This window comes from Hemicordylus capensis, chromosome 4, assembly GCF_027244095.1.
Source record: "Hemicordylus capensis ecotype Gifberg chromosome 4, rHemCap1.1.pri, whole genome shotgun sequence".
Classification (NCBI taxonomy): Eukaryota; Metazoa; Chordata; class Lepidosauria; order Squamata; family Cordylidae; genus Hemicordylus; species Hemicordylus capensis.
Window position 1 is genome coordinate 41,289,834 of NC_069660.1, and position 12,734 is coordinate 41,302,567.

The 12,734-nt window shown below is 42.7% G+C and overlaps 1 protein-coding gene across 19 annotated transcripts in view; it reads left to right on the forward strand.

Annotated features, from left to right (window-relative positions):
* The window catches only part of PTPRT (protein tyrosine phosphatase receptor type T), a 938,880-nt gene that overhangs the window by 727,991 nt on the left and 198,155 nt on the right, over positions 1-12,734 (forward strand). For all 19 annotated transcript variants that reach the window (XM_053243888.1, XM_053243897.1, XM_053243900.1 and 16 more), the window contains one exon: positions 8,892-9,165. In XM_053243888.1, the coding sequence (XP_053099863.1) occupies positions 8,892-9,165 (274 nt within the window). The remainder of the gene's footprint in view (positions 1-8,891; positions 9,166-12,734) is intronic.

Sequence of the window (12,734 nt, forward strand, 5' to 3'; positions counted from 1 at the left end):
TTTTCATGTGTACTTAGTGACTCCAGCATGTAATTCCTTTCAATGTTTTTAAGAATGCTTCATGACTAATTATACAGTTATATCTTAAAAGTCTAAGCCACTCTCTGAAGACTAAGAGTTTGTAAAATCTGCAGAGCTTGGTTTGAAAGGGACTTCAGTTCCATAGAACTAGCCCTGCAGGCTGCTTAACTTTCAGAGCCAAACTAATTTGTCCAATTTGAAGGATTATAATTTTGGACTATTTTTTCCAAGCAGGAAGCCAAGATTCATTTAGTAAAACATTATTTAATTGGAATTATTGTTTGTACTATATGCATGGGCCTGTTTAACATTAGTGAAGATAAGCACATTACAATGAGATGTTCTGGTGCAATTGTACTTGACTCTCTAGCACTGATGTAGTTGCAAATTCAGAAGTGCAGGTGCTCTGCATGACAGCCCCTATGGGCATGTCTACCCCAACAGTCAGAGAGGCTGAAAAGTACCAGCACTCTGTCTCTGCACACACATACATGCACTACACCCGTGCTCCCTAGTAATTAGAAGTTACATTAAGAATATAGACTTTAGAATGGGAGACGTTTGAGGTTCCTCTAAAATGAGATTGAATAAATGGGCTTCATATGCCACAAAATATTTATTTTTAAAATTTATTTAACACACTTCTATACCGGTCAAAACTCACATCTTTGAGTGGTTTACAACGAACAAACAAAAAGCTAAAACAATACTTAAATGATGACGACAACAACAAAAACAACTTAAAACAGTAGTTAAGTTAAAACATTACAATTTAAATCTTTAAAATGATGCTAAAACTGTTAAAACAATATTTAATTAAAAGCCTGGGTGAATAGGTGCATCTTTAAAGACTTTTAAAAGTTGTCAGAGATGGGGAGGATCTTATTCAGGAGGGAGTGTTCCAAAGCTCTGAGGCAGCAGCGGAGAAGGCCTGTCCCCGAGTAGCCACCAAACAAGCTGGTGGCAACTGCAGATGGACCTCTCCTGATGATCTCAGTGTGCGGTGGGGTTCATAACGAAGAAGATGTTCCCTTAAATACCCAGGGCCCAAGCCTTAGGGCTTTATAGGTTATAAACAGCACCTTGTATTTTGCCCGGAAACTTATCGGCAGCCAGTGTAGATCTTTCATTGCAGGAGTAATATGGTCTCTCCGAGATGACCCAGAGACCAACCTAACTGCCACATTCTGAAAAAGCTGTAGTTTCCGGACTACACACATGGGCAGCCCCACATAGAGTATGTTACAGTAATCCAGTCTGGAGGTTACCAGCATATGCACCACTGTTTTGAGGTCATTTGTCTCAAGAAACGGATGCAGCTGGCGTATCAGTTGAAGCTGATAGAAGGCACTTCTGGCCACTGCCTCAACCTTGGAAACCAGGGAGAGGCTTGGATCCAGAAGCACTCCCAGACTATGTATTTGTTCCTTCTGAGGAAGTGTGACTCCATCCAGAACAGGCAGATCAATCTCATCTCCAGAGTTTCGACCCCGTACAATGAGTAACTCTGTCTTATCTGGATTCAGTATCAGTTTGTTATCCCTCATCCAGCCCATTACGTTCTCCAGACAGGCATTTAGGGAGGTTATGCTCCTTCCCGATGATGTTAACATGGAGAAGTAGATTTGGGTGTCATCAGCATACTGATAACACCCTGCACCAAATCTCCTGATGATCTCTCCCAGCGGTTTCATGTAGATGTTAAACAACATCGGAGACAGTACTGAGCCCTAAGACACCATACAAAAGTTCAGATTTTGAAAAGCAACTGTCTCCAGTGGACATCATCTGGAACCTGCCCAAGAGGTAGGAGCGGAACCACCGCAAAGCAGTGCTTCCCACTCCCAACCCCCTCAGATGTTCCAGAAGCATACTGTGGTCAATAGTATCGAAAGCCGCCAAGAGGTCGAAAAGGACCAACAGAGTCACACTTCCTCTGTCAATTGCCAATTGGAGATCATCCATCAGGCCGACCAAGGCGGTTTCCACCCCATAGCCAGCCCAAAAGCCAGTTTGAAATGGGTCTAGATAATCAGTTTCCTCCAAGACTGTCTGGAGCTGGAAGGCCACCACCCTCAAAATTACCTTGCCCAGCCATGGAAGGTTGGAGACAGGCCTGTAGTTGCTCTGCTCTGATGTATCCAAGCTAGGTTTCTTCAAAAGTGGTCTAATAATTGCCTCCTTAAGGAGGCATCCTGCCTTCCCTCAGCGATGCATTTATAATCTCTACCCTGCTGCCAGATAGTATAAGCCATATCAGGCAAGGGTCAAGGGAACAGGTGGCAGGTCACACCGTTCCAATCAGCATGTCCAATCTGCTTATCCACAACAGAAATATATGGAAGAAGCCACAGCTGTCTGCAAGGTCTAAAATGAACTAATAAATCCTTCTTCGGATCTCTTGGGCCTTGTCCAGGAAAAGGAAATCTTGGGCAACACTTTTAGAAACATACATGGCACAGCCAATCATAGCAGGAGAGAGGGAGGAGCTTCCTCCCTTAAATCTGGTCACTGGGAATACAGTCTGTGGTTCCAAATTCGGATGTAACGCAGGCTGCATTTAACCTCAGGTTGGGGTGATGGAACTCACTACAACCCAAGGGTTCAGACTAGAGTTACAAAAAGAAAACCTTGGGTTGGTCACCTCGTGGAACTGGAGTTTCCTGCATTTGGACATGCAGGTTTGGCAACAGAGGTTTGCCCCTTTAACTCTGGTTCTGCGTTAAAAGTGAATGCTGCCCATGCCTGGATTAATCATGTGTTTTTGACCCAAACAGAGATTCTGATCATCTGCTGCTGCTGGGGTAGGAGCTCTCTAATACTCCAATATGAGCCACTCTTACATTGCTATGCTCCTCTCTGACTCCAATCCCTCTACCACATATGATGTAGCCAGGTTCTGCACAACAGCATCCAAAATCGATTGGTTGCTGGTTGACAGTGGATCCCCTCAAGTATAGTCTAGCACGGTAATATTCCGGTGTTTCCAGCTTGGTTCCAACGCACTACAACACACTCATCCCACTTAGCACACCACATGAAAGACTTGTGCTCCTCCAACCCTTTAGCATCACAGCCCCATATTTTTAGTGCCCTATATAGTTATATTACCTCATGCATTTAGATTTTTTTTGTCTTGCATCCCTCTCTGTGCCTAATATGCCTTTTATACCTTCCTATCACGTATGCCTTTTTGTGTATTTTTATGTCCCTTATGCCCTACACTTTATGATGGTCCACGACTGTAATAAAGATTGATTAGATTAGAATAGATTAGTTAGATCAATAACCCCAAAATGGTAATGTGAACAGCCCTACAAGTTTTGTAAGTGCATGCTCTTTGTGTGACATACCCACTTTTACTCTTTTGAAACAAAGCATTTTCCACACAGACAATACAAAGCTGTATACAGGGATCACATATATGTAAATTGCACACAAAGCCACGTTTATTAGGAAAAAAATTTGATTTAAAAGTGTATCTCTTCTATTCACATTTGCACTGAAAACATCCACAGATGATATATCGGAGATTACAAGGCATTCTTAGTATCATAAAAGCAGTAATAGTCAACTGTATCCTGTATAACGTTGTCTTCACATTAGAATGTTGCCCATATGCATAGAACTTTGCTTAGCCCCCCTTCCCTCTGCTGCCCCAATGTCCCCTGAAAACAAGTCCCTGAATGTGGGGGTGGGGATTCTGACGACCATACATTGGCGGCAACAAAGAAAAGGGGTTGGGGCTCAGCAAAAATTGTGGCACATGTGTAACGTTCTAATGCAAGGGCAACATTTGTTTGGATGCTGCTCAGTGTATAATACTGATTATAGGCTGGAAAAATCTTGCAGAAAATAAATTACATGCCATCTCTGACAATCAAAGTTTAGGGATGTGAATGAACTGGTTTGGCAGTCCGCAAAAGGGAGGTCTGGTGGTTCGGCCGGTTCACCACAAGGGGGGCTTACCATTAAGGATTGGGAAGGGTGCTTTTACACACACCCTTGCATGTGCATCAGGCACATCTGGTTTGACCCTGACCGGGATGATAAGGAGGTATGCTGCTGCCCCGTGCCAGCGATTTTAAAGACACCACCAGCGTGGGAAACGCATGGAGGCGGCGGCGGTACCCCCCCCACACAAGTGCCAAACTGGCCATCTGTCAGTTCATGTACATCCTTATCAAACTTTCTGCACTCTTCTGTCCTTGGAAATTTCTAGTGGATAATAAGTATCTGCTCTTAATTCTTCCATGAGCACATTTTGTACCCAGACTGTGCGACATGAAGGCTATTCTCATGAGCAGTCTAACCCAGTCTAGGGCAGCCCAGCCTAGGTTTGGCTGCTCATGTAGAGTGCTGTGATCATGGCCTATCCTGGTGCTGCTGCCACCTTTTTACACTGGCCATTAGCCAGGGTTAAGGGCGTGAACATGCCCTTAACCCCAGCGCCGGGGTCGTGTGTGTGCTTGGGCTGCATGCAGCCCAAATACACACAGAGCTGAGTGGGAAGAGCATCCAGCAGAGGGAGGATCTCTCAATGCACCACACTCCTTGTGTGGTGCATTGAGGGAAGCCAGAGGACTTCCTCCTCCAGTTCCCTGCTCTGCCGCCCACTGTGGCACGTCTCATGTGATGCGTAAGGGGTAGACCATATAAACAAACATTGGTCATGTGTGGGGAGGCAGGTAGGAGCCTGCCTTCCCAACAGCCCTCTTCCCCGCCAACATTTTTTATTGTGTGCATGCCTTTATGGTATTTGTGCAGTTGCATTATTTAAGTTATACCAATCAGGATTTCTTAACCAAAAGAACGTACTGTATGAGATTTGCTGGTTTTTCCGGAGTACAGGCGCACCTCACCATAAACGAATTTGATATATGTGGTTTCGCATATCCACGGTTGGGTAATTGACACCCAACCTTGGCATATGGGGGGAGTTTCACAAAGGGTTAATTCCATGTATCTGCAGGTTCGGGGTGGCCTGATATGACCTCTGAGGTCATTTCTGTCCACCATTTTGATGAGCCATTTTGTGGCTCACTTGTACAAAAATGTGATACTTGACGGAAACATGCTGGATTTGGGACTTTTGGGGAGCACTGCAGAAGAATGCAGAGAATGGTAGGGCACTTTTTTCTGCAGTTTTTCAGGCCCATTTTCACCATTTCCCACCATTTTTGGAGCTTCCAGGAACCTAACCCACCAAGTCCCATTGACTCAATGACTCAGTATTCGTGGTTCTGTTATCTGTGGTTGTAGTGGAGAACGGAACTCCCCTGGATCCATAATGTATCCATATTAATGACATGCCAATGTTGACATACTGGGCTGCAATGTTTAGGGGTGTGCATTTATTATGTAATGAATGAAAAATATGAAATAAAGGGGTCTCATTTGTTAAATAGTATGAATGACTCTGGAATGTCATATGTCACTTGTTTTCATTCATTACCCGAATGTTTTTATTCCCCTCGTCAGCCAGAGTAGGTCAGATGGAAATTACAGGGGGGTGGGTAGAGAATGAACAGGGAAAGGGAGAATGACACCCATAGCCCCCATGCTTTGGGGTTGCTCCCTCCCATAGAATATTCATGTGGTTTTATCTGTGCTTATCTTCAGATGAAAACTTAGGGCTTGTATTCCAACAACCTTTTGGAACCTTCGGATTTTTTCCATTTTATTGTAAACTGATCCCATCTATATTGCGTGTTCCTCTGTGTGTTCTCATGTGGTTATGATTCTTAGTGTGTTCTTTTATGGATATTGATATATGCTGCATGTATTATTATTATTATTATTATTATTATTAATTTGATTTCTATACCGCCCTTCCAAAAATGGTCAGGGCGGTTCACACAGAGAAATAACAAATAAATAAGATGGAACCCTGTCCCCAAAGGGCTCACAATCTAAAAAGAAACATAAGACAGACACCAGCAACAGTCACTGGAAATACTGTGCTGGGGGTGGATAGCACCAGTTACTCTCCCCCTGCTAAATAAAGAGAATCACCATGGTAAAAGGTGCCTCCTTGCCCAATTAGCATTTTATTGTTTGTTTCGATGTCATCCAAGTCTTCTTGAACCTTTTGGGGGCAGGAATCAGGACATACTATTTTTAAAACAAATAAATACTGATCTGTCCAGTTTCCAACTAAAAGACATTGTGGCAAAAGTGTCCAACATTTTGATTGATTTTCTTTCTGTTAAGGATCATTCCACACCTCACCCTCAGCTCATAATCTAAGCCTATTGAAGTCAATGGAGGCATGATATTGCCATTGATTTCTATAGCAGATTTTAGAAAGTTGCATGGAGAGCAACCAACAGCCCTCTGCTGAAGACCCTTGAGGCAAGAGGGCCTTCAGTGTGAGATTGCTGTTGCTCACTTATTCAGGCATGCATGGTCTTTATCTCCCTTTGATTTCAATGATGTAATCCCAGATTTCAGTTGAATCAAATCCCAGAACTCCCCTGGGAATGATTCTAAGTATTCACATTACCTCATAACACAGTGTCATTCTCAAAGGAATTCTGGGAAGTAAAGACAGCAGCTGCCCGCTCAGAGGAGATTACCATTGCCCCTGCAAACTGGTGGTGGTAGTGAAAAAAGGTGTGTCATGGGGCTACTGACTCCCCAAATTTTGATACAATGACTGGCATCTTAACTAAATTGCCTGACCAAAGCCCTATTAAAATTAAGAAATCCTTTAGAATAACTCCCTGGTAGTACTACTGAGTAACTTGGTCTGGATATCAGTCACTATTTCTCAGACTTATGGACTAAGCTTAATTCATTCTGCACAAACCATAATGAAATAAGTCACAGATACAGATACCACAGAAACAGATATTTTCTCCATCTTATATCTAACATATACATATGCTGTTACTATAATCTAGAAATATAATTTCATGAATACAAATATGAGTTCATGTATGAAAAATAATGTATGAGAAATAAACTGTAATAAATCTGTTTCCTCAGTTTTGGCAGAGTGCAAGTTGCAAGTTCTAAGCCTATGCCCACCAGAGTATACATGTATAGTCCCCTATGCAGATCTGCTCTTAAATGCACAGAGGCTTGGCAAGAGGACAGGTCCAGTTGACTTGATCCTAATCCTTCCCTCCGGTACACACAAAGAATGCCTGTAAATGACAGACACCCTGCCATGTATACACCGCTATATAGTCAGTTTTCTCCCATTATTTCTGTCACGAAGAAAAACCCTGTTCCTTTTTTATTGCTATTCTGTCCTTTAGAAATGAGTATGCTGTGCACTCATAAAAAGAGACGGTTATTTTTCTCAACATGTGAATTAGATGTTTGAATTCTCTTTCTCGTTTTAGCTGCCATTCCATTATTTTTACAATAATGTTGATAAGACATTGCTAGAAATGTTTTCAGGCCCATCCTTTTGACACAATGGGCCTCTAAAAACAGCTAGAATGATGGGTTGCTGGCTGTTCTTAGGTCTTCCATCGATCTCGCTTGTCTAACAAAACAAAGAATCAGCCTCATATAGACAGCTGAGGGCAGCATATATGAATACCCTGATGAGAAGTGAAATGACTTGCAGTGATACCTCTCTCTTTGCCAAATTGGTGACTCATGTTAAGACGCAAGTATGCCTGACTCCATTGTTACTGTGTCAAACCTGAATGCTTCAGGTGTGACAAGGGGAACAAAGTACTCTGTATCTAGTTGCTAAAATGTCCCCCCCACCCCCACCCAAATGTAGAGAGCTAGATATGAGATCCCAGTAACTGGCACATGATATCACAAAGATTCAGAATTCAGACACTGACAATCACAAAAGGATGTCAGTTATTACCATCACAAAGGTTATACATCCCAACAACAAAAAATTGTATCATAACATTCAAAGAACTCTGAATATCACCCATTTTGTAAAGTGAACAAACAACAATTGATGACTTAGCTCTCAGTGCAATGTCTAAGATGACCTGAGGGAGCATGATCCAGGGTAAAATTATTTTGTAAGTGCCCCTTCATGAAAAATCTGAAGTAAAATAAAATAAAAGTCAACATTGAGTCCTATCCGCTTACACTGTCAATCAATCTGACACAATCTGTTCATTTGATCCCTTATCAGGTTAGACACTGCGGGTCTTAAAGGATGGCAGGATGGCAGGGGTTGGAGGTGAGGTTGGGTGTGTACATGATCACTTACACCAAGCTGAGGGGAAGGATTGTGATGTGAAAATGACATGAGAACTTTTGTCTGCTGGTTATGAATATGATGAATATTTATATACTGCTTTTCAGCAAACGTTCCCAAAGAGGTTTGCATAGATATAAATAAATAAATAAAATGGCTCCCTGCTACCAAAGGGCTCACAATTTTAAAAAAAGAAACATAAGATAGACCCCAACAACAGCCACTGGTGGGATGCTGTGCTGGGAATGGATAAGGTTAATCACATGGATATGATTAATTATACCTTCAATTCCCAACCTCTAGTAAATCTTTCAGGTTTGTGCTCAAGCTTTTGGCCAGAGCATCGAAGGACTCTAGCTCACTGCTCTTTGGCCATACACTGTGCTGTGATTCCAACTTAGCCGCACACAGCCTTGTCTTGCTTCTCTTCTGCCTCTTGCCTTTCCTCTTGTTCTGTCTGAATGGATTCTACTGGCTATTCACCTATGTAGACCTATGCAGATTCTACTGGCTATTCACCATTTGGGCTGTCTGGCCTTAGTTATTGACATTGTACTTCTCCAGCTGGAATGATTAAATGTTGTTCTCCTGAAAAAAGAGGAACTTTTGACAAAAGTTTTGCTTTGCCTATTCTTGTGGTCAATTTATTCTCATTCTGTTGATGCCTGTGGTCTTTCTTTTCCAGTGTTTATCAGCTTGTTGTAAAAGAAGAGCGGCCACAGAAATCACGAAGAGCTGCAGACATCATCGAATGTTTCTCTGTTCCAGTGAGCTACAAAAACGCTTCAACTCTTGATTCCCCCCATTACTTTGCAGCTGAGTTAAAACCTGTCAACCTTCCAGTTACACAACCCTTCACAGTGGGAGACAACAAAACTTACAATGGCTATTGGAATGCTCCACTGTCACCACTGAAAAGCTACAGCATTTACTTTCAGGCTCTCAGTAAAGCAAATGGGGTAAGTGTGCTAAGAACAAAGGTTGGCTTTCTGGGTTAGCCATCCTTGTAATTGTGATCCATGGCCTGGCATAGGAGAGCTTCAGTTCCCTCTGACAGTTTGAGAAGAGGAAATGCTCCTGAGTTTTAAAAACACACAGCAACATTTCTCAAGGGGCTGACTCAGAGCTTGAAGGTAAACATTTCATATTAAGTTAATGCTAGCATAAATGCAGTATATACCAACCAATCATTGCTGTTGGAGTGGGGTTCATCAGTGGCATGGTATATAATACATTTAACAGTGTAAGAGGTAAATGCACTTATATGCAGTGATATAGTTACAAACATAAAGTTTGTGAATTAAGTGAGCCACAGGATCATGCTGTATTTCCATGAGATGCTATATGTTGAGCAAGCTTCCTACCACTGCTCTCTGCCATATTGTTGATTTACTTGGGATTTCTTATTACCCAATATACTGTCTCATAGCTTGTTTGCTTGGACTGGACTAAATCTTGTTGAAAAGTACAAATTTATCTTCCTCTTGTAGATGTATCCTCTCCCCACCCTTTGATTCTTCCTCTCTACTGTTTGGTGCTACACTGTAATTTAGCTTGGCTACAGGGTTGCATTCTCCTATGTGAATTAATTTGCACACCAGGTTTTTGTGGTGGGTTAGACCCTGCTATTGATCAAGAGAAATTGGCTTTAAGAGTACTATTATGATTGAGGGCAGAATTGATGTTATAATTTAGTAGGCATTCCAAATGCAAGAATGGATGCCCCTTTTCATACCTGTTAAAAATGTACTGGGCAATTTAAAGCTGACCTTTACACATATCTGGTGGATTTGTTTAAACCAATCAATCAGTCTTTACTATGGTCTTAAACCAGCATAAAGTGAAAGGAGCATATAACAGGTGGAATGAAAAGAAATTAAAAATGATAGAGCCTATGCCTATTAGCATAAAGCCTGTGAGGTTAATTACTATAAGATTGCTGTAAGGCTAAAAACTGTGGGTGAATGTAAAGGAAATTTAAAATTGCGAAAATAGTCTCATGAGAACTTCTGACTGCCTTTGGACGTAATGTGGAACCACAGATTGTACCACACAGCGCCAGCAGCCAATAGCAGCTGGAACAAGGGAGGAGCTTCCCCTCAACTCTGGTTGCAAAGCAACCAGACTGCGGTGCCAGCATTCGGACGCAAGACTGGCACCATGGAATCAGAGGTCCAAGTGGTGGACCTCACTACAAACCAAAGGTACAAATCACTATCCATGGAGGAAAATCATGGGTCTACTTTCCAGTGAAACTTCAGATGCACAGTTTTTGAAACCAGGGTCCCTCCAGTTTCATGTTATGTGCAAATGCTGCCATAGAGTTACAGTAATTGAAGAATTAGTTCTTGCTAGCGGTCAGAGCCTGGTGAATTCTGCACGCTGCCGTGAAGAACTTGGCAACATTGTGTATTATAGAGAGATTACAGTCTGAAATAGGGAGCTGTAGGATTGGTCTGAGCATCCTGGTGAACTGTCAAGTAGTGGGAAGAATAAGGGCATTGCATATGGAAGAGCCCCTGGTGGCGCAGTGGTAAAACTGCTGCCCTGTAACCAGAAGGTTACAAGTTCGATCCTGACCAGGGGCTCAAGGTTGACTCAGCCTTCCATCCTTCCGAGGTCGGTAAAATGAGTACCCAGAATGTTGGGGGGCAATATGCCAAATCATTGTAAACCGCTTAGAGAGCTCCGGCTATAGAGCGGTATATAAATGTAAGTGCTATTGCTATTGCTATTGCTATATGTCTCTATAGAATAGGCAGTGAAGGAGGGAATGCTTGATAGTTTCAACTTGCCATGAGTCACAGGGGCACAGATGTTCTGGGAAAGGGCTCTTCCTGTATTTTCCTTTATGGACAGCTGAGGGAAGGGAATCACAAAAAGCCAGGATAAAGGCCATTCTGTGGTTAGGTACTTCTAGCTGTGTAAGGTATCCAGCAGGTGCCGTGTGCCTTAGACTTTCAGAGAGAAGAAAGTTCAGGGACCTATCTAAGTTGGTTTGGCATTCTGCATCAATTATGTGCTAATTGATCAGTGTTCTGGCCTGCACGTAACCCAAGGAAAGTAGGTGGGGAGACTCCAAGTAAGTCTAGTTTCGCAGATAGATATTGCTTCCATGTGCATTGGAAACCATCACCAATATTGAGGGGGCTAGGCAAGTTGGGAAGAGATTGCACTCAGGCTGCATGAGCAGACACCTGACCCAGCCCTGGAGTTGAGGGCACACTCACACCCTCTAACCCCAGTTGGGCTGACCTAGCCTAGGCTGGGCTGCTTGAGTGAACAGCCTCTTTCTAGAACCAAGGTTTTCAAAATGTGCCAGGTGTCCTTAGGAGATTTTTGCTTTTAAGCATTTTCTAATGGAGCTGTCAGCTTGTTCTTTACCACTTACACTCCATCCATTTTTTGTTGTTGTTGTATGACTACTGAGCCAGGATGTGGGACCCCTCTTCCTTTCCATATCTTCTATTGTGAATGGTGATGCTACAGACCATTAGGGAATTTTTCCTCTCTCTTTTTTCCTGCGGAAGTCAGTGGAATTTAAGTGCATGTATAACTGTTCATTGGATCCTGTTTCTGTAGCATATGATGGATGGCACAATAACAATAGGGCACTTTGTAACTATCCATAAAATCATTCTTTATTTTCCCCACTTTCTTGCATGATCCATTCTCTCCCACTCCCCCCCCCACCGCCAAAGGTTGAGGCCAGGGCCAGATCAAAGTCTTTGTAGGCCTAAGCACTCTCATAGCCCCTAAGACAGAGCTGTAGATATATATTTGCATGTGTCCTTGTCCTTGTTCCCCTAGCTTTTTAACATTTGAGTGGAAGGATTTGAGGGTTGTAATTACTTATGTGACGGATATGACAAATAATACAAAACTAATAACTCTTCAAATGTGCCTGTGTCTGATGCGAGGATAATGCACTCCAAGACTGAATATCTCATTTTATAGAACATTGCATTTTGCACCAGTATTTTGTGTGGGCAGCACAAGCATGTAGACACCCATGACCAAATGTGGTCATGCACACCAGATCTTGAATGGCCAGCCTTTCATTTGGCAGGATTCTGGGAGTCTTCACTGCTGCACTCTTCCCCTTGCCAAGGGAGAGGGACTGGTGGTGGGGAGAAGTCACTGAAGTAAGTAAAGAGCTTGTAGACCTAATCAGGGGCGTAGCAAGGTTGGAGTGGGCCCAGAGACAAGATTTTAAAATGGGCCCCCAGCGCCTCAAAGTCCAGGGCCTCCGCACACCCCAGGCCCCCAAGGATTTAAGTCTGATATTCCAAAATAAGTATGCTGCCTGCAAATACATTTCACTGAATACACACACACACGTCACAATATATAGTGATATACATTGAGTACTATACATTTGTATTACTTTTAATGCCTAGAACACACTAGAAAGATGAATTATTAAAATGGGCCCCTCGCTGCAGATTAGCAAAGGAGACTTTCAACCATGCAGGGTGAGCCTATGTTTGTTTTCTCAGAATTCTGAACAAATTCAGTCAAGTTTGAT